The sequence below is a fragment of the Myotis brandtii genome, unplaced genomic scaffold (assembly GCF_000412655.1).
Source record: "Myotis brandtii unplaced genomic scaffold, ASM41265v1 scaffold294, whole genome shotgun sequence".
In the NCBI taxonomy this organism is placed as follows: Eukaryota; Metazoa; Chordata; class Mammalia; order Chiroptera; family Vespertilionidae; genus Myotis; species Myotis brandtii.
In genome coordinates this window covers 223,626-243,423 of record NW_005361238.1, presented here as the reverse complement: position 1 = coordinate 243,423, position 19,798 = coordinate 223,626, and the positions used below count along the sequence as shown (strand labels likewise).

At 54.4% G+C, this 19,798-nt stretch overlaps 1 protein-coding gene and 1 pseudogene across 7 annotated transcripts in view; both read right to left on the bottom strand.

The window, feature by feature from the left end:
• Positions 1–734: 734 nt before the first annotated feature.
• TET3 (tet methylcytosine dioxygenase 3) overlaps positions 735–19,798 on the bottom strand; it is an 85,901-nt gene continuing 66,837 nt past the window's right edge. For 6 of the 7 annotated variants that reach the window (XM_014542251.1, XM_005869420.2, XM_014542253.1 and 3 more), the window contains 7 exons: positions 14,930–15,023; positions 13,867–14,075; positions 12,372–12,522; positions 9,725–9,814; positions 9,040–9,177; positions 3,337–3,673; positions 894–2,668 (listed from right to left, as the gene is read on the bottom strand). In XM_014542251.1, the coding sequence (XP_014397737.1) occupies positions 894–2,668; positions 3,337–3,673; positions 9,040–9,177; positions 9,725–9,814; positions 12,372–12,522; positions 13,867–14,075; positions 14,930–15,023 (2,794 nt within the window). Of the gene's footprint in view, positions 2,669–3,336; positions 3,674–9,039; positions 9,178–9,724; positions 9,815–12,371; positions 12,523–13,866; positions 14,076–14,929; positions 15,024–19,798 lie in introns of all 7 variants that reach the window. The other variant, XM_005869423.2, reaches the window with a different exon arrangement.
• LOC106726625 lies at positions 6,378–6,872 on the bottom strand (annotated as a pseudogene).

Below are 19,798 nucleotides of genomic sequence, written 5' to 3'. Positions count from 1 at the left end.
TCTACTTCCAACCTGGTTTCTGGGGGAACCTCCGCCAGCCGCTCAGGTGCCTGGCCTGGGGTGCACCCGTCCTGCCCCCCAACTCCAAGCGGGTGCCTGGAAGAGGGACCCCAGATGTTTTTGTACAGACGCTCCCATCCCCCCGGAGCGGACGGGAGCCGTTCTGAGGGCTCCCTCCCCTGCGGGAAGGCGGGTCTGTCCGAGGGGCGGACCGGGTAGACACTCTGCACTTGGCTCATGAGGGGCAGGCGGCTGAGAGCCTCGTCGGCTCCCACGGGGCCAGGCTTGCCGGGCCCAGAAGCCTAGGCAGGAATGAGCGCGTCTGGCCGTTCCTGACCGTCCTTTACCATTACTATTGTCGTTTTTAAAAAATCCAATAAATACACATTTTAAATGGAATTTAAAACTACTCCTTTGTGAAAGGACACTATAAACTTTCTTTCCATTATTGTGATATACAAGGATAGAGTTTTAAAAACAAGAGAAAATAAAAGCCCCCCAATAAGGGGGGGAAAGCCAATGTGGAGATATAAATATTAAGATCACGAAAAAATCACCCGACAGCCGTAGCTTCTTCTTCAAAGTGCTGGGGAGGTGGGGGAGGGGGGTCCCTCAGCCCGGCCTGTGCCCTCTCACAGTCTGGGACCCCTCGGGAGATAACAACCTGCTGGCTTAGGCCTGCTCCCGGGTGGCAGAGGGCAGGCCCAATCCCTAGGTGCAGCCCCTGGAGTTCTGAGGTTTGGACCATAAATACATATATATGCATATCTATATATGTATATATAGATAAGAAGACTTCTGCACCCCCAACCCGCCCCCAGGTGTGAGGGCAAAAGCACCACAGAGGCAGCTCGGGCCGGGCCCGACGCTGAGGTACGCTGGCACCCGGGCACCTAGATCCAGCGGCTGTAGGGACCAGTGACCTTCGTGTAGGCGTAGGAGGACACGGTGACCGCGGAGTCTGTGGGCACGGCCAGCGCCTGCCGGGTGGGGACGATCCCCTTCTCCTTATGCTGGGGCTCGGTGACCACGGCACCCCCCCACTTGCGCTTCTTCCCGTAGAGCTTGGCCTCCTGCTGGCCCAGCCCCAGCCGGGCGGCCTCCTCCTGCCGCGCCCGCGCCCTCTCCGCCAGCTGCTTCATCTTGGCCTCCCAGAGGGCCAGCCCGTGGTTGGGCTGGTTGAGGTTCTTGTGCTGGTAGAAGACCAGCGAGATGCGGGTGGGGTGGCAGCGGTTGGGTTTCTTGAGGGGCGTGGTGGCGTGCAGCTCCCGCCGGGCGCACTCGATGAGGATGGAGCCGTGCGCGGGGGCCACGGCCACACCGCCGATGTTCTCGTCCAGGAAGTTGTGCTCGCTGTCGGACCACAGCTCCTCCTCGTCCTCCTCCGCGTGGCCCTTCTCCTCCTTCACTGGCCCCTTGTTGGGGGGCTCCTCCGCGGTCCCCTCCTCCAGGCCGAAGGGGTCCCACAGCTTCTCCTCAGACTTCAGGGCCCCGAACAGCTTCTCGCTGGAGCCCAGGGGCACGCCGAAGGACGGCCAGGCCTTGTCCAGCGGGCCGGCCCCCGGGGTGGGGATCCGCCCCTCCTCCCCTTTCAGGGGGCTCCACAGCTTGTCTTGGAACCCAGGACCGCCTTTCAGGGCAGAGTTGAAGTCCCCTGCCCCCACTCCCCACGGCTTCTCAGTCAGGCTGGGCCCAGCCAAGGCCGAGGTGTTGTTCCCAAACTTGCAGGGGCTCCACGGTTTGCCTCGCAGACGTCCTCCGGGCTGGGGGGCGAGCTGCTGCCCCTCCCCCGGGAACAGCCCCCACTGGCCCTCCGGGAAGTGAGAAGAAGCCAGGCAGCCAGCCCCGAAAGAACTGAGCTTCTCGGGGACGACGGCAGGGCTCTCCCCGGGAGGGAACACGCCCCAGCTGCCACCCACGCTGTTAGTCCTCTTGGGGGACATGCTTGGGCCTCCTGAGTACTGTCCCCATAGGTGATTGGGCCCGCCATTCTGAGATGCCTCGGGCAAAGGGGTTTTGCCCATCTTACCAGAATCTCTGGGTACGGAGTCGGCCGGGACCAGCGGGTCTACTGGCTCTTGCTTGATGGATCTGTTGTAGCAGTTGGAGCTCTGTGCAAAGGGAGAGGGGTCCCTGGACGCCGGGTGGAGCTGGGGGGCCTTGGGAAGCAGGTACTCCTTGGGGCCTGGGTAAGCAGGCTGCTGGTGGTGAGGAGTGGGGTGGTGGGTGTCCGCGGGAACAGCCTGGCCGGGCAGCTCGGCAAACTCAGCACCACCGTAGGCCGGGCTCAGGCTGTTGTGCAGAGCGTGGAGGTCTGGCTTCTTCTCGAAACTGCAGTTGCTGCCACTGTGCCCCCAGGCGCCAGGCCCCAGGAACTGGGAGGGGAAGACGGGGTTGCTGGACGGGAAGCCGTAGTAGCCGAACGAGGGGAGCGCGTACTTGGAGTGGAAGCCGTTGACGGAGGCCAGGCTGGGCTGTGCATAGTAGGAATGGTAGGAGTACACGCTGCTCATGCTGTAGGGGTCGGACGGCCGGCAGTTGCCCAGCACCGAGTAGCTCTCCACCACCGTGTTGCTGCTGTACTTAAAGGAGCTGAAATGGTTCTGCGGCTCCACCTTGAGCGAGGGCTTTAGGCTCTGCTGGGACAACCCGCCCTTCAGAGACAGGCCTGGGGAGAACGGGAGGCAAGATGGAGAAGTAGCAGCTAGGACCACTGCCGCAGAGCCCTGGGCGGGGTGGGGTGGAATCCCCCCTCCCGCAGAGGTTCCTGCTGCAGGTCAGGCCGGACGGGGTGAGGCTGGCCTTGCTCTAGGTGCCGCTCAGCGTGGCCCCAGACCCGCGGAAGCCGTGGGAGAAGCGGCTCAGAGCCCATGGCCCGCTCTGCTTCACTTCCTGCTCCCCACCCGGCGAACTACCCAAGTCCTCCCTGCAGCACCTCCTCTCGTGCCGGCCACGGCAGGGACAAGGGCCGGGAGGCGGGAGGGCCGGTCCACCTGCTGCCCCCACTGCAGCCCACATGCCTGAAGCCGTGGTCCCCTCCAGACTCTCAGCGAGGGAGCCAGCAAGCTGGAGGGGAACCCACTCCTCTCGGAGGGTAAGACGACCTCCTTGCACTTGCTCCCCAGGTATCTCCTAGCAGGTATGGCGTCCTGGGGCTGCTGCGGCTACCACCCTGACAAAATTAAGATAATGGGGTGGTCCAGGTGGCAGAGGGCCGCCAGGACTTTTCTGTCTGCAGTTCTATCTTGAGGCAGGAAGCGGGCAGTGAGGGAGCCGCCCAGGTCCACCACCCAACAGCACCCATGCCGCCCCAGTGGGTGCCCACGTCCCACACACCTGGGTCCGTGGAGATGCCGGCCAGCTCCAGGGCCTCCTGCTTGATCTTCTCCGGGGTGCTCAGCTTCTCCTTCTGAATCTTCTTCTTCTCAGCTGCCGCCTTCCTGGCTTCCAGCTGCCGCTGGCGGCAAGACTTGGCGGGTTCTGGCAGGCGGCGGACCTCGCGGGGGAAGGCGGTGAGCACCTGGATGGCCCCGCTGCCCACCTTGGCGTTCTGGTTCTCCTCGCTGCCAAACTCGTCCGTGGTGGCCATCTTGTACAGGGGCAGCACGTGCAACTGCTCGTCCTCGGGGACCTTGCCCACGCAGCGATTGTCTTCCTTGGTCAGGGTGCAGACCTGCCCCAGCAGAGAGAGGGAGGACACGGAGTTGGAGGAGCCCAACACGGGGCAAAGGGGCTGAGGATGCCCCACTGGTGACACCCCTTCCCCACTCGGCCCCAACGCCAGGCAGCCACTCGGCCCTAACGCTCCCTATTACCTCGAGGCCTGCCCACAAAGACCCCTTTGGCAGTCGAACGACCCTTTCACAGGGGTCACCTAAGACCATCCTGCATATCAGATATTTACATGACGATTCATAACAGTAGCAACATTACAGTTATGAAGTAGCAATGAAAATAATTTTATGGTTGGGTCACAACATGAGGAGCTGTACTTAAAGGGCCAGAAGGTTGAGAACCACTGCACTAGAGCAGCGGTCGCCAACTGGTGGTCCACGGATGGTCCGCTGGTGGTCCGTGATGTCCGAAAGGTTGGCGACCGCTGCTCTAGAGCTTTCAAAGCATGTCCATCCACACTCTCTCATGTGATCTGAATGACGCTGAGAGGGGATGAGATGATTGGCCTGGGGTCACATGGCCAGCAGGGTCCGGGTCAGGGCTGCGGGGTCAGAGCTGGGAGACCTGCCTTGCCCTCCCGACCAGCATTATTGCCCTTGTGCTACATCTCGCAGCCTCATTATCCTCCTTGCTCTGAACACATGGCCTCCTTTTGCTCTTAAAATACTTTTCCTTTTTATTAAAAACTACATACGCTTGTTGTAGAAACTCATGCCAGCAAAAAGGAAATAAAAACTTGCTCCATAATCCCTCTGCCCCGAAGTAATCGCTGTAAACTCTGGTCATATATGCATGCGCACACTCACCTTCTGGTGATAGGATCATGTTCTGCATGCAGTGCTATAATAACTTCATTAAAAAAAAAATAGTATAGCCGAGCTGTGTTCTCAGTGGTTAAGCATCGATCTATGAACCAGGAGGAGGTCATGGTTCCTGGTCAGGGCACATGCTCTGGCTGCAGGCTCCATCCCCAGTAGGGGGTGTGCAGGAGGCAGCCAGTCAATGATTCTCTCTCATCATTGATGTTTCTCTCTCTCTTCCCTCTCCCTTCCTATCTGAAATCAATAAAAATATATTTTAAAAAATAAAAAATACAGTATGAATATTTTCTTATGCATGAAATATTCTCCTTCAATATGATTTAGGAGCTGGTTCTACTGTATCAATGCATTAATTTATTTAGTGAATCCTTCCTTACCATTTAAACTTGTTTCCAATTTTTCCCTATCATAAACAATACCTTCTTTTTTGGCTAAATTTTGAACATATGTAATTCCTCAGAACAAACACTGTGAAGTAGAGCTGCCACATATTGCTAAACTACCCTCCACAATAATTATCATCAGTATTTAACCCATATTGGTAGATTGTGAGTTTTGAGATTCCTATACTTTTGCCAAGAATTTTGTTATCAAAACGTTTTGCTCATTATCAAAATGTATCTCATGGATTTGCATTTCTGATTACTAACAAAGTTTGATTTACCCCCAAGTTTACTCTCTGCTCTTTTTTTCATTTCATAATTAAGATTTTATTGGTTGTTTTGAGGATAAGTACCCAGACATTTCAATTTGTACACAATTCTTGAGTACGTACCAAAAACCTAAAAAGACATGTGGTTGTGATTCTTTTCGAAAGTTATTCTAGTGACTTTCCAGCTTAAAATTTGGAGGCCAATTTTCCTTAACAGAGTATCAAGTACCAATACCTTCAAATGTCGATATGCTATTGCATCAAAGTCCCACTAATTCACAATTTAACGTCACATATGCTACATAATCAAGTTTTCAATCTTGCACAGCACACCAACAAAGTTACTAGGGAGACGGGACTACCACACCAAAGAGGTTACAGATGCACAATATTCGGACAGACCCAAGGTCAAGGAGCGGTTTTCTTTAGGAAACAATTCTACTAAAAACCTGGGAAAAGAAGTAACTTAAAATGTTCAAGACATGTTAAATGCAGGACTGACTCAAAATTGCCATTTGTGTTATAGGACATAACACTACCCCCATCTATGGAATGTTAAATGGACACCCAAGACAATCAAGAACTCTCATATTCAATATCCCACTATTTTCTGGTTGTACCATAAAATCAACAACCAGCAAATGGTTTCACCTCTTTTAAAAAAAGTATTTATACTAAAAAAAAAAAAGAAAAGAAATGGGATGAGGTGGAATCCCCTCCTTTTAAAAAGTGTTTCTAGAGCTACTAAACAACTTGCATTTACAAAATAGTTGATAAAAATATTCTGCATCGGCCTGTGGATTGAAGGGTCCTGGGTTCGATTCGAGCCAAGGGCCCATACACGGTTGTAGGCTCCTCCCTGGCCTGGGCCCTGGTAAGGCCGAGTGCAGGAGGCAACCAATCAATGAGTTTCTCTCACAGTGTTCTGGATTGTACAAGAAGGGAGGTAGGGACCACTGATGAGACAGGGTGGATACGATACTGATCGGATTTCTTTTTCCAGCTTCGTCCGAGGCTAGACTCTCCTCATTTTTGGTTTCCCTGTTTAAGTTCCTAGTCAGTCACTTGGGCCCATTTCCCCTTTGCTTGCACTTTTTTGTCTGCAGATTTATCCTCTCCTGTTGCCTTTTTTGTCTTCATTTCCACTTTTGTAGGAGCAGGTTTAGCTGACAACCTCGCCCATCTCCTCTTGGGCTCCTCCTTCGCAGCTCCCTGCCCCCTCAGCAGAGCTAACCTTCCTCTGGGGCAAACTTGCATTTACAAAATAGTTGATAAAAATATTCTTCTGGATTGTACAAGAAGGGAGGTAGGGACCACTGATGAGACAGGGTGGATACGATACTGATCGGATTTCTTTCTCCAGCTTCGTCCGAGGCTAGACTCTCCTCATTTTTGGTTTCTCTGTTTAGGTTCCTAGTCAGTCACTTGGGCCCATTTCCCCTTTGCTCCCCATTTCCCCTTTGTTTGCACTTTTTTGTCTGCAGATTTATCCTCTCCTCTCGCCTTTTTTGTCTTCATTTCCACTTTTGTAGGAACAGGTTTAGCTGACAACCTCGCCCATCTCCTCTTGGGCTCCTCCTTCGAAGCTCCCTGCCCCCCCAGCAGAGCTAACCTTCCTCTGGGGCATCATGGCTGCAGGTGGGAGCTTTACTCTCTTCTTGTGTTGATGATCTTTTCTTATTTTATGTATTAAAAAAAAAATCCTCATCAGAGGATATGTTTTTATTGATTTGAGAGAGAGGGGTGGGGGTAGGGGGGAGAAACATTGATGTGAGAGAGAAACATCAATTGGCTGTCTCCCGTATATGCCCCAACCGGGAATTGAACCTGCAACCCTTTGGTGTATGGGATGAACATGCCCTTGACCGGAATCGAACCTGGGACCCTTCAGTCCGCAGGCCGACGCTCTATCCACTGAGCCAAACCGGTTTCGGCTATTTATACTTTCTTAATGTTACTTAATTTTTAAAATCCTCACCCAAGGAAACTTTTTCCATTGATTTCCAGAGAGAATGGAAGGGAAGGAGGAAGGGGAGGGAGGGGAGAGAGAGGAACATCAATGTGAGAGAGACACATCGATTGGTTGCCTCCCACATGTGCCCGAACCAGGGCCAGGGATCAAACCCACAACTGAGGCACATGCCCTTGACTGGGAATCGAACCAGCAACCCTTTGGTCCATGGGCCAACACTCTAACCACTAAGCAAACCAGCCAGGGCCTTTCTTGTTATTTATTTATTTATTTATTTTTGCAATGCATAATTGTTAATTAGTAAAATACACTATTCATTTTGGGGAAAGTTTACTTCTTTTCACTCCAAACTCTAGAAGTTCTGTGCTACTTGCTCCTGATGCCCGTCCTCTTCCCACCCCTCTCCTAACCCTGGAGGGCCCTCCCTTTCTCGCTATTTCAGCTAGAACCCCTCATCAGAGAGTCTAGACAGGAGCCTGCCCCACCTTGCTTCTCAGCCTTGGCCATGGAGAAGGAAGAGAAGGTGGAGAAATGACATCCTAGTGGGGTTCTCAATCTCCATGGGGACACAAGCTACTCCTGACTCTGGGAGCCCCCCTTTCGATGAATGTGCTGGTGCCCTTGTCTCTGCCTCAGCCCCCAGGAGCCCTGTCTGCCCAGATCCTAGTTAAGACGCAGAGAAGAGAGCTGGCCTCACACGTTCTGGGTTGGACCGACCTCCAGCCCTGCTTCCCACGCCAGCCCTAACCTCTTCTCTGCACTCACTCTCTTGTTGGCTGCATCTGGCCTCGTGGGTCCAACCGTGAACGACATGCTGTCCCGTCCCAAGTTCATTTCTCGGCTTCCTCTCCCCTGCCTATTCCACATCCCCACCCAGACATCTATCTAGCAGGCATCTCAAAACAGAATTCTTGATTTTTCACCCCAAAACTGGTCTTCCCCATTATTCTGTATCTCAGTAAATAATACCAACACTCACCCAGCTGCTCACGCTAAAAACGTTAGGGTGGACCTCTAATCTTCTCTCTTTTCCAAAGCAAATCCTCTCAGCTGTATCTTCAAAACCACCCCAAATGTGTCCAGTTACCTGCCACCCCCGACCCTCACTCCTGCCCAAGCCCTGTCAACTCTGGCCTAGATAACTGTCCCCGCCTCCCACATGGCCTTCCTCTGATTCTCTCCCACCCTGCCCTCCCCCCACTTTATTCTCCATCCGCACAAGCAAGAACATGTGTCTAACTTTATGAATGAGATCTTACCACCCAGCTGAAGAGTCCTCCAGGGACTTCCCATCACATTGAGAGCACAACCCACGGCCCTGGTCCCTGCCAGCCCTCCTCCCTCACTTCCCCGAGCCTTTGCCTGTGCTGGCCCTTCTGTCCAGAGCACGCCACCCCCAGACGTCCAGCTCCTGACTCTCGCTTCATTCACGTCTCAGCTCAGGTGCCCCTCCTCAGGGAGGCCTCTCTGCCTCTAAAATACCACCTATCACTTCATCCCACAGCCGCCTGCATCTTTTCCTCACAGTCTTCATCGCTACCGGACAACACGTCACATACTTGGGAGGGACTGTGCATTTTATTCCTGGCTTGAGAGCTGTACCTGGGCACAGTCAACATTTGCACAATGAATGAATTGAGAGGGTGTTTGGATTTCAGTCCAAGTGTTCACAGAGACCTGGAACCATGGGTGTACGGGTGTGTGTGTGTGTCCACCTGATCACGGGAAACAAGGCAAGCCCTGTCCGTGCATCTGACGCACCTGGTGAGGGTTTTCTCAGAAGCTGGGCAGGAGCAGGCCGTCTGGCTGGCAGTCCCAGAGTCTGAGAATCTCTCTCGGTCCCTCCCTACGTGAGCCCACCTGCCTGCAGAGACTAGGCGGCCGCCCCCCAGCATGGACCGGGGGACGGGCTTCCTTACCACCGTGCAGCCGTTGTACAGGTTGTGCTGGTCCTTGTGGGCGTGGGCACAGAAGTCCATGCAGGCCGTGACCCCCGAGAAGGGCCGCCCTTCCTTCAGCCCCAGGCGGCAGTCGATTGCTATTTCCTCATTGGTCACCTGTGTGGATGGCCAAGGAGAGTTGTCAGGTGACCAGCGGTGAGTGGCCCGGATTGTGGACCTGGGTCGGCCAGGTGTTGGGGAAGGGAGGGGAAGGCTCTCAGTCGCCTCGCCTCTGGGCTCCATGACGGCGGGTTTCTGGCCGAGGCCCCTGAAGGAATTCTTCTCCTGGGCTACCTCAAGGGTCCCTCACCTGGCCTGGGGGGCACTTTCCGTGCCCCTCGAAACACATAACATCGGTCCCTGCCTGTGAGCGCTCCACACCCTAGGTGAGAGGTGTGGTGTGGGTGAGGGAGAAACCAGCCTCACCAGCAGACACCAGACCGGAGGCGGTGGAGGGGGCTGAAGACCAGGATGCAGGAGAGACGGTCTGGGATGCAGTCAGTGTGGTGTGGGAAGGGGCCTTATCAAAGAACCGCATCCCCGCTCCACCTCTGGCTGGGCCTTCCCTGCGAGGAGCACAGAGAGCTCACCCCAGGCCCCTACCCCAGGGAGCCGGGCAGAGCTGTGGGTGACATGCGGGTGGAGAAAGGCCCAGGACCCGTACCTGGTTCTGGTAGGCCTGGGGGGCCAGCCGCTTGTACAGGGGGGCGACTTCGGTGGCCAGGTCCTGGAAGCTCTTCCGCAGCACCTCTTCCTGCGGGGAGAAGGGCACCACACGTGTACAGCAGCCCGCCCTGCGCTGGGCGCCAGCCCGCGCCCCCGAACCACCACCGGCTTCCACGGGGAGGACAGGAAGCAAGGTGCCGCCCTCTGCGAGGGGCCTGGGGCCGTGTCTGCCAAGTCGGAGACACGGAAGCTCAGCAGGAAAAGCTGCTGCCGGTCGTCCTGAGCTGCTGTCCGGCCTCGCGCTGCTCAGACCACAGAGACGGCACTTGCTTCCGAGCGCCACGCCCTCGGGTAGGGGTGGTGTGGAAGCACGAGCAGTGAGTGTGGGTCCCTCCCCCACATCACAGACAGGTCAGGGTGGGCAGGGTCTGTGCTAGAAACTCCACAGCCAGCCAGGCCCAGAGCCAGGCACACAGGCAGATTTCAAAGCTCCAGTGGGTCCCTCCCCCACATCACAGACAGGTCAGGGTGGTCAGGGTCTGTGCTAGAAACTCTGCAGCCAGCCAGGCCCAGAGCCCGTCCTGAGCCAGGCACACAGGCAGATTTCAAAGCTCCGTCCTCCACACCCGCACCACAAGCCACGTGCGGCTATTGATATAGAAGGTAAATATATTTTTATTGATTTCAGAGAGGAAGGGAGAGGGAGAGAGATAGAAACATCAATGATGAGAGAGAATCTTTGATCGGCTGCCTCCTGCACGCCCCCCACTGGGGATCGAGCCCACAACCCAGGCATGTGCCCTCGACCCTTCAGTCCACAGGCCGACGCTGTATCCACTGAGCCAAGCCAGCTAGGGCTAGAAGGTAATTTTAATTAAAATTAAATAAATTCAGTCCCTCTGTTGCACTAGCCACATTCCAAACTCCCAACAGCTTCATGTGGCTCCTGTACTGGACAGCAGAGAACATTTCCATCGTCAGAGAGAGTCCTAGCGGACAGCGCTGCCCTCGACGGACAGCAGCCCCCCAGCCATGCGTGGCAGGACGTTTCAGGTTCCACAGCGAGGAGGGCTGTGGAAGCTCCTAGCAGACATCGCAGAGTTGCCAGCGAAGGCATGGAGAGTTTTCATAGAAGAGAACGGGAGGAAGAGGGAGGACCACGTTCACAGGCTTAGAAATGGAAGAGTGAGACCAATGGCTGCCATCCCCGAGGGCACCTCCCTGGCTGCCACCCAGAGGCTGCCGCCAGCACCAGGCGAGGCTCCTAGGCTCTGGAGAGACCCAGGCCTGGGCCTCCACACTGACTTTACCATTCCTGCCACAGGGCCCGGGCAAGCCGTGCGCCTCGGCGGGGGAGTAAGGAGTCATGTGCCCAGGTCATCAGGGCGCCGTGGAATTAACTGAGATGCCTGTGGGGGCTGGGCAGAGTACCCGCACTTAGTACGTGCACAGGAAATGGTAGCTGATGGAACAGGGGAAGCATCCGTGAGGGCCTAAACCAATGCGTTTTCATGCCTGGTAACCCCCAGTTCTTGGTGGCCTTGGGGCTCCTGCGTTCATTGAAGGAACTGCAGGTGCTGCCTTGGGGAGAGGGGGTGCTGTCCTAAATAGAAGTCCAGTGCCTCATGGGACGATGAGACCAGCTCACGCAACAGCCTAACAGCCAGTCTGGGAGGAATAAGAGGGTCTAAATCCGGAAATGCTTCCTTTGACTTCGGAAAAGCAGAGCTGGAAGTCTGAGCACAGACGTTCATTTGTGGGGCAGAACCGCTGTGCCCAGGGAGTGCCCACCCGCGGAGCTGGGAGAGCTCGGGGACACCGTGCTGGGGTCAGGATGCTGCCTGGAAGCCACCAAGGGACCCAGACTGCCTCCCTCGCAGGAGGGAAAGCGACAGGGAGCCCTGACAGGCCTGCACCGTCCCTGCCTTCGGAACTCCGAGTGGAGACCGCCTCTCAGGCAGCCTTCACCCCGTGGGCGACGAGGGGAAGTGGCCGAGTGGGTGGCCTGCCCTGGTGCCCCTGGTTCCCACGGCCTGAGCACACCAGCAGGGAGGCCCAGAGGCCCTCGTCTCGCTGTCACTGGGCAGGAAGGAGGCCTCAGACCTGGAGGCCGTACATGTGGACGCCAGCCCGGTGCCCGAGGAGCAGGCCCGGCACCTAGTAAGGAGGAAACTGGACCGCTGCACGGAGACATCCTCCCAGCCACCAGGCGGGACGAGCGATGCCCCGGGAGGCCCGGCACTGCCCAGAGAATGGCCCAGGACAGAGGCCCTCTTCCTGCGACACCTCCCAGACCCAGAAAGAGGTCCTGGGAAGGATGAAGGGAAGTAATTACCCTTTAAAAGGGTCAAATCCTAATGAGAAATTGGAATATTTACTTTAAAGAGACGGTTTTAAACCGGAAGAGCCTGAAGCACTTGAAGTGAGAAGCCTAATTTTTCACTCACTGCCCCTCTCCCCGCATTTCCCACTCGACCTTACTTCTCAGCAAGACAAGGTTAGTGAAAAAAGTAAAGCAAGTTTCATTTTCTCCATCCGTCTGCGTGGTGGTGTGTTCACCCCTCCTCCCCTCTGGACAATGACAGACACCAGGTGGGACGGGGCGGGGCGTTCGGGAGGCCCTGCCGCTCCCGTGAGCTCCTCACCTCTTTGGGGTTGTCCCCTGCGAGGCGGAACTTGCGAGGGGTCTTGCTCCGAGCGTATTTGCAGCCGTTGAAGTACATGCTCCAGGAGCAGCCGAAGGAGAAGGAGGCACCGCAGGTGTTGGGGTCTTTGCCTTGGCAAGCACAGGTCCGGCTGCAACACACATCGCGTGTTAGGCATGGATACACTTGTTTTATTGTTGTTCTAGAATCTTCCTCCTCCCTCGGGGGGAGGCCCTGCTGAGGCCTGGCACCCACATCCTTCTCCACCCTCCACTCCTTTCCCAAATGTCCTCTCTGCAGCCGGCTCTGCTCCCACTCCTGAGGGCCTGCTGCTGGGAGAAGCACACGGGTCGTTTGAGGAGGTGGGAAGAGTCTAGTCAAACACCCAACAGGTTTACACTGTGTCTTAACTCCGAGGTCCTCACCAGCTCTAACACAGACCACACTGACGGGAACGGTGGGAACCACGGGGTTTGAACACTCCTACCCCCTGCAGGCCCAGCTGCCAACAGGCCTTTAAACACACACTGACATTCCAATTCAACCCTTAATAAAACCCAGAAACAACCCGCGTGCTCCTCCACTGGGGGAATGGACAGACGAATGGTGGTACGGCCAGGCAGTGGAATACTATGCAGCAGTGAAAAGGACTGAGCTACACCCACAGGTGATGTTTGGAAACACTGCGCTGAGGGAAGAAGACAGACGCAGAAGGCTGCCCATGGTACAGACCCATTTATGTAACGTTCTTGAAAAGGCAAACCTACAGGGACAGGAAACAAGATTGGCAGGTGCTGGGGTGGGGAAAGGGCCTGCGATAAAGGGGCCCTGGGAGGTTTTGTGGACGACGGAACTGTTCCGTTTCTTGATTTACAAAGGTCATGGTTACATGACCGTAAACATTTGTCAAAACTCTTCAAGCTGTGGACCTCAAAGAACGAATTTTATTGTAAGTAAAAATACCTTAATCTAAAAAAAATGGGGGAAAAAAACCCTATAAGGCAGCTGTTCTCAACCTGTGGGTTGCGACCCCTTTGGCGGTCGAACGACCCTTTCACAGGGGTCGCCTAAGACCATCCTGCATATCAGATATTTACATGACGATTCATAACAGTAGCAACATTACAGTTATGAAGTAGCAACGAAAATAATGTTATGGTTGGGTCACAACATGAGGAACTGTATGTAAAGGGCCAGAAGGTTGAGAACCACTGCAGTATAAGGAGAGGTTTTGTGAATGTGATGGATGTATACCAGTGGGGCACTCACACACTTTTCACACCTGTTACACTCAGAGTCGACCGGGGCACAACAGCAAAGCTGAGCCGTGTCGACAGGCCCTCCCCGGCCAGGACGGAGCCCAGGCGGGACCCGTGGGTGAGCACTCCCCCGACCCAGGCCTCACTCTGTAGGACAGACAGGGCCCTGGATGGAACAAGGCTTCCCCCAGGGCTGCCGGAGTCCCTGCACCTGCTGCCCGGCCCTGCCCACGTACTCGTCGTTGAGGCCACATCTCCGGCTGGTGGGGTTCCCGTACTTCCGGAGGGTGTCGGTGAGCTCCTGGTAGAGGGTGTCCCCCAGGCTGCGGGGGATGCCCTCCCAGGCCAGGATGAGGATGACGATCACGGCGTTCTGGCAATGGTGGCCCGCCCGGTGCCGCACCAGGCACAGCAGCTTCTCCTCCAGCGTGTGCCTGCGGATCACCTGCGGGGATGGGCGCGGGCGGGGCAGGGGCGTTAACCACAGCGGGCCACACGCCCTCCTTCTGCCAACCAGACCTGGGGGGCAGGTCTTTAGGGCAGCGTCCTGGGGCGTCACCACCACAGAGGCTGAGAGCGTTGTAGTAACAGTAATTATTACAAAAGCTAAGCTATTAATGATTTACATAGACTTAGGAATACAGAGATAGCATTGTAAGGCAAAATACGTTGAGAATTTTGTCGTCCTAAAACACCTGCAGAGAAAATGCTGCACGTCTGTATGTTTTTGGTTAAAAAACAAGGACCGCGGTGCTGTGGGAAACAGTTTTGGGCAGTTCCTCAAAAAGCTAAACGGACAATTCCCACAGAACTAGTCAACTCCACGCTATGACCGGGGAACCGAGAGCAGGGACGCGGACAGGTACTTGCCGCCCCTGTTCCCAGCAGCTTCACTTGCAACAGCCAAAGGTAGAAACGCCCCTGCCCCTGCCTCGCCAGCCCGTTCCAGACGGGACAGGAACACCAGGAGCTCCGGGCACACAGAGGGGGCAGAGGAGTCAGAGTCGGCCACAGCGGGCCCAGACTTGGGGAAGACGCCATCTCCAGCTCCCCCTTTTCTTCTCTCCACAGCCCTGACCACGGGGACGTGATGAGCCGAGCACCATGGCTAGAGCGGTCCCGAGGCAGCCCAGGGTGCCAGCCGGCACGTGAACAGAAAGAGGCTGGAAGAAGGGACCCCGGCCGAGCGCCAGGTGCCAGCCCTGAGGTCCTGGCCAGTGGCCGTGTCGGCCTCCCCCCCACACCCACCCAGCCCTGGAGAGTGAGGTGCGGCCACGGCGGCGGGGTCACCACACTCACCCACTTGGCGATGGGGCAGCCGCGGGAGCTCTTCCCCTCCTTCCCCGTGTAGATGACCTTCTCGATCCGGATGGCTTTCCCCTTCTCTCCATACCTGCAGAGGGAGGCAGAAGCACCGGAGCTCAGAGGAGCCAAAGGAGAGTGACTCCCAGTGAGGAGGCAGGCAGAAGCACCGGAGCTCAGAGGAGCCAAAGGAGAGCAGGAGAGCTCCGTGGGTGCCTAGTGACTGCAGGGGCCACGGAGGAGAGAGAGAAAGTGTAAATGCTGACTCTGTGCTAAGAGCCTCTGGGGACAGAGTGGCCACCACCAGGCTCCCAGGGCTGCTGGTCCGTCATGCCCAACTCTGTCCAGGGAGAAGGCCAGCAGGACGCCCCCGATGATGGCCTCCGAGCCTCCAGGAAGGTGGTCAAGCCAAAGGCCAAGCGCAGGCCTTTGTGTCCAGCCCTGTGAGCCGAGTCACCCCGAGAGCTATTTATAAATTCGACAAACGAAAGAAAATAAACGGGGAAACCCTATTGTGCTCCTTCAACATCCCCTGGCTGACAGTTGAACATGATGCGGACCATGGAGGCAGGAGAAGCGAAAAGGACACACTGGCTCCGAGATGCCCCCGGACAGTAAACACGCCTGGCTCCCCACACGCTTCTGCTGGCCCCGCACACGGGCACACACGCGTGGATGCTGAGGCCGTCTGGTTAACCAAAGCACCTTCAGAGGGGATGCAACCAGGGCCCCGGAGCTGAGCTGACCTGCTCGGGGCCACACAACTTCCTGGGGGTAATGCTGCTTAAAGCGCAGTCTTGCAGGTCAGACAGACGGGGCTTGAGTGGCAGCCCAGCTCCGTTCCTGCTACAAGGACTGTGGCCAAATGACAGAGCTTCTCCAGGCCTCAGTTTCCTCATCTGTACAATGGAGATGAAGTGCTCGGGAATCGGGCACGTGAGGTAATCCACACGGAGTGCGTTACTTAAAGTGCTTTGGGGTTCCTGGCACCAGGGACGAGTCCAATAAACATTAATTATTCTTTTTTTAAAAAAAATATATTTTATTGATTTTAGAGAGGAAAGGAGAGGGAGAAAGAGATAGAAACATCAATGGTAAGAGAGAATCATTGATCGGCTGCCTCCTGCACGCCCCCCACTGGGGATCAAGCCCGCAACCCAGGCATGTGCCCTTGGCCGGAATCGAACTCAGGACCCTTCAGTCCGCAGGCCGACACTCCATCCATTGAGCCAAACCAGCCAGGGCAACACTAATTATTCTTAATAATGTAAGCAGCCATCTTCCTGAATTGTCTTTTAGTAGCTTTTTAGTTTCAGGTACAGGATCATATCACCTGCAAATCGTGGTCGCTTGCCACCTCCTGCTTTCCACGCTTCATGCCTCTATTTCAGTCCCTCGCCTCTGCTGGGCAGCTTCCGAGTGCCAGCAGGCATCTTTGCTTATTTCCTGACTTTTCCGGAAATGCTCCCAACCACTCATCGCTGAGCATGAAGCCCACTGCCTCTGGGATAGACAAGGACCTCCTGACTTTGAAAGGGTCTTCTGTTCTAAGGATTTTTAATCAAGAATTGATCACCTTTATTAACCAAGGTCACCCCCAACAAACGTAATCACATTTTAAAAAATGTTTCAAGAAAGAATTGATTCCTTTCATCAAATACATTCCTAGTATCCGAGGGGAGAGATGATGGAATGGTTTTTCTCCTTTGGTCAATTAGCATGGGATGCTATTTTAACAGACTTCCTAAATCAAACTGCCCTTGGATTGCTATAGTGAATCCAATTTGGTCACAGCATTATTTTAACATACGATTTCACAGAAGGGAATGTTATCATGGCTATGGCAGTAATACACACATTTAACATACAAATACAATTACACATATAGTCTATCTCACTTACTCCACATCTAGACATCTCTACCTCAGAAGTAATTGTGCAAATGCACCAAGATTGAGCCACAAGATATTCATTGTTGCATCAACAACAACAACAAAAAACAATCAGAAACAACTTAAGTGTCCAGCATAGGCCTGGCTCAAGAAAATACATTTCCACGCAATGGAAAACCATGTAGCCATGTAAAAGGACTCGACAGAATGACATGTACAGCACGGAAGAAATTAAGGGGGAGGGGAAGCAGTTGCAAACTGTGGGGATAGCGTGATTGATCCCATTGGGTTCACAATGTCTTTATATCCATATGCATATCTTTGTAAATGCTCAGAAAAAATTGAAAGGTAAACATTTCTTTTAAGTTTCTTCTGGGAAGGCGAATAGCTAGAGAGCTTTATTCACTCTAAACTTTTTTTAAAAAAAGGCCTTTTATAGACATGTCTTATTTTTGTAATTGGAAAAGAGAACAAGCAGTTTTAAAACCTGATCTAAGGTTTCTCTGAGTTCTCTACTTTGCGCAAGGTCTCCGTGAAAAAGCGAGAAGTGTTTCTGATAATTCCCACATTAAAGTGCTGAGGCCGTGTGAGTCCCGTACAGCAAGTGCTTGCACACAGCACGCTGGGGCGTTCGCAGCGTGGCCTGGCTCAAGAGGACAAGACCAGAGAGAGCTGCTTTTGTCTGGGTCCCGGAAAACGTTGAATCCAACAAGATTTATCAGGAAGCGGCCCGCGAGGGCAGAGGCTGGGCGCTCGGTGTGTGCTGGGCGCTGTGGGCAGAGCGGCCGGAGGTGACCACACTGCTCCCACCGGTCGGTCGGACAGGAAGGATATCGGGTTCCCCACGGGAGGGTGAGCTGAGGACACTGGCGCGGGCTTCCCCGCCATCCCACCCTCGCGAGGGCGCTTCCTGCCGTGGACCTACGATTCCAGAGCAGACAGGAGGGCCGAGCACTAAATGATCAGCTAGACGTTTTTAGAAAAACCAGAACTGTCTCAGTGTTTAAAGACAACCAACCGATTCCAGATGTAATTCTTTTTTTAATGTAAATGTCTGACTCTCTGGCCTATCATGAAGAGGCCCTTTTAGAAATACAGATGAATTCCCAGACGCTAAACTAAGTCTGCAGGACGAGGCTGAACGGAAACCTTATTCCCCGGGGGTAACCTGATCATCCCAGCCAGTGGCTCTCCAAGGCTGTGCCAGGACCAGCACCACTTGCAACCCTGGGAGGAATGCAGGTCCCCGGGCCCCAACCCAGACCGTGAGGTTCGAGACCCGGGGCTGGGGCCCCACGATCGGTGCTTTCACAAGCCCTGCAGGGGACGGAAGCACATTTAAGGGTGAGAACCACTGGTCTAAAGTGGTCCTTCTTCGGGGTTCCCTCTGTCACACAGTAATGAGACCTGCTCCCTCCCCAGCACTGCGAGTGCGAGGAATAGGGCTGGTTCTTCATTCCTAGAATGAACGTTTAGTGACCCCCTAGGCCAGCTGTGGGCAAACTACAGCCCACGGCCGGATCCGGCCCGTTTGAAATGAATAAAACTAAAAAAAAAAAAGACCGTACCCTTTTATGTAATGATGTTTACTTTGAATTTATATTAGTTCACACAAACACTCCATCCATGCTTTTGTTCCGGCCCTCCGGTCCAGTTTAAGAACCCATTGTGGCCCTCGAGTCAAAAAGTTTGCCCACCCCTGCCCTAGGCTGTGGAGGATCCCCTTCCAGCCAGAGGCCCTGTGGCTCGGTGCAGCACGCCGCTCCAGAAACGGGTCTGAAGGACTGATTCCAGTCATCAGCGACAGTGAGGAGCTGGGGAGCCAGGAGGTATGGGACGCGTAATAATCTGGGATCATATTTTAGGGTTCCCTTTTGACTCCCCCTCCTTTCTCCAAATGTTTACCAGGTAAGCTAAAAGCACCAATGTCTCTCTGATTTCAGTTTGCTTCCCCTCCTGCCTTTGGCTAACTCCTGGCAGTAGAGCGGCCCTGCAGAGAGAGGGGGAGGGCTAGGGAGAGAGACAGCCTGAACCATGCACCAACTGGACCCCCCGCCTGGTTATTCTCATCAATCGCTCACTCCCCTTCTTGTCCCAAAGGGAACTTAAGAGAGATGTTTACGTGAGAAAAATAACAGGGGATGGAGTCAGAGGAAAGGTGGGACAGACAAACACGATGTTGGTACACAGGATGCAAACAGTGGGGTCTTGTGTGTATTTCTGTGATGAGCCTGGGACATTTCATCACATGAGAAATCCAGGAAGCTAATGAGGTCTCCTTAGGGTGCTGTCAACAGGACTCAGGATAAAAATAAACCAGTTGCTGAGGAAAACCACAAGTATTCCTGGTCTTGAGAGGAATCCCTCCCTTGAATCAGCTTCTGAAGAATCTATGCTTGGCTGTGGGCGCGGGGGGGGGGGGGGGGGGGGGGAAGAAAAAGGGAAAACCTCAACTTTATCACTATCTCTTAATCCTTGTTTCAAAAACACAGTCATTTATAACTGAGAGTTATTTAGACAGCTATCTATAAATCTCATACATTTGCGACCAAGAAACACACACCCCAAAATTGTCCCAGATCAAACATGTACATTTTGCTGCTGCTGTTAAAAGTTTTTTAGAAAAAGTTTCTGAGAGAGAGGAAGGGAGAGGGAGAGAGAGAGAGAAACATCAATGTGCGAGCAAAACACTGATCACTGCCTCCTGCAGGGCCTCCCACTGGGGATGGAGCCTGCACCGTGGGCATGTGCCCTGACCGGGAATTGAACCAGCAACCTCTTGGTGCAGGGGACGATGCATCAACGGAGCCACACAAGCCAGAGCCAAACTTGTACACTTGACTCCCCAGCAGCCCTCAATCTGCTGTGAGGATTCCTTACAGAAGTCAATGGCCAAGATGCTGCCCCTCCCAACCTTCAAACTGCAACACACATGCGTGTGGACACATGCAGGCATGCGTGTACACCACACACC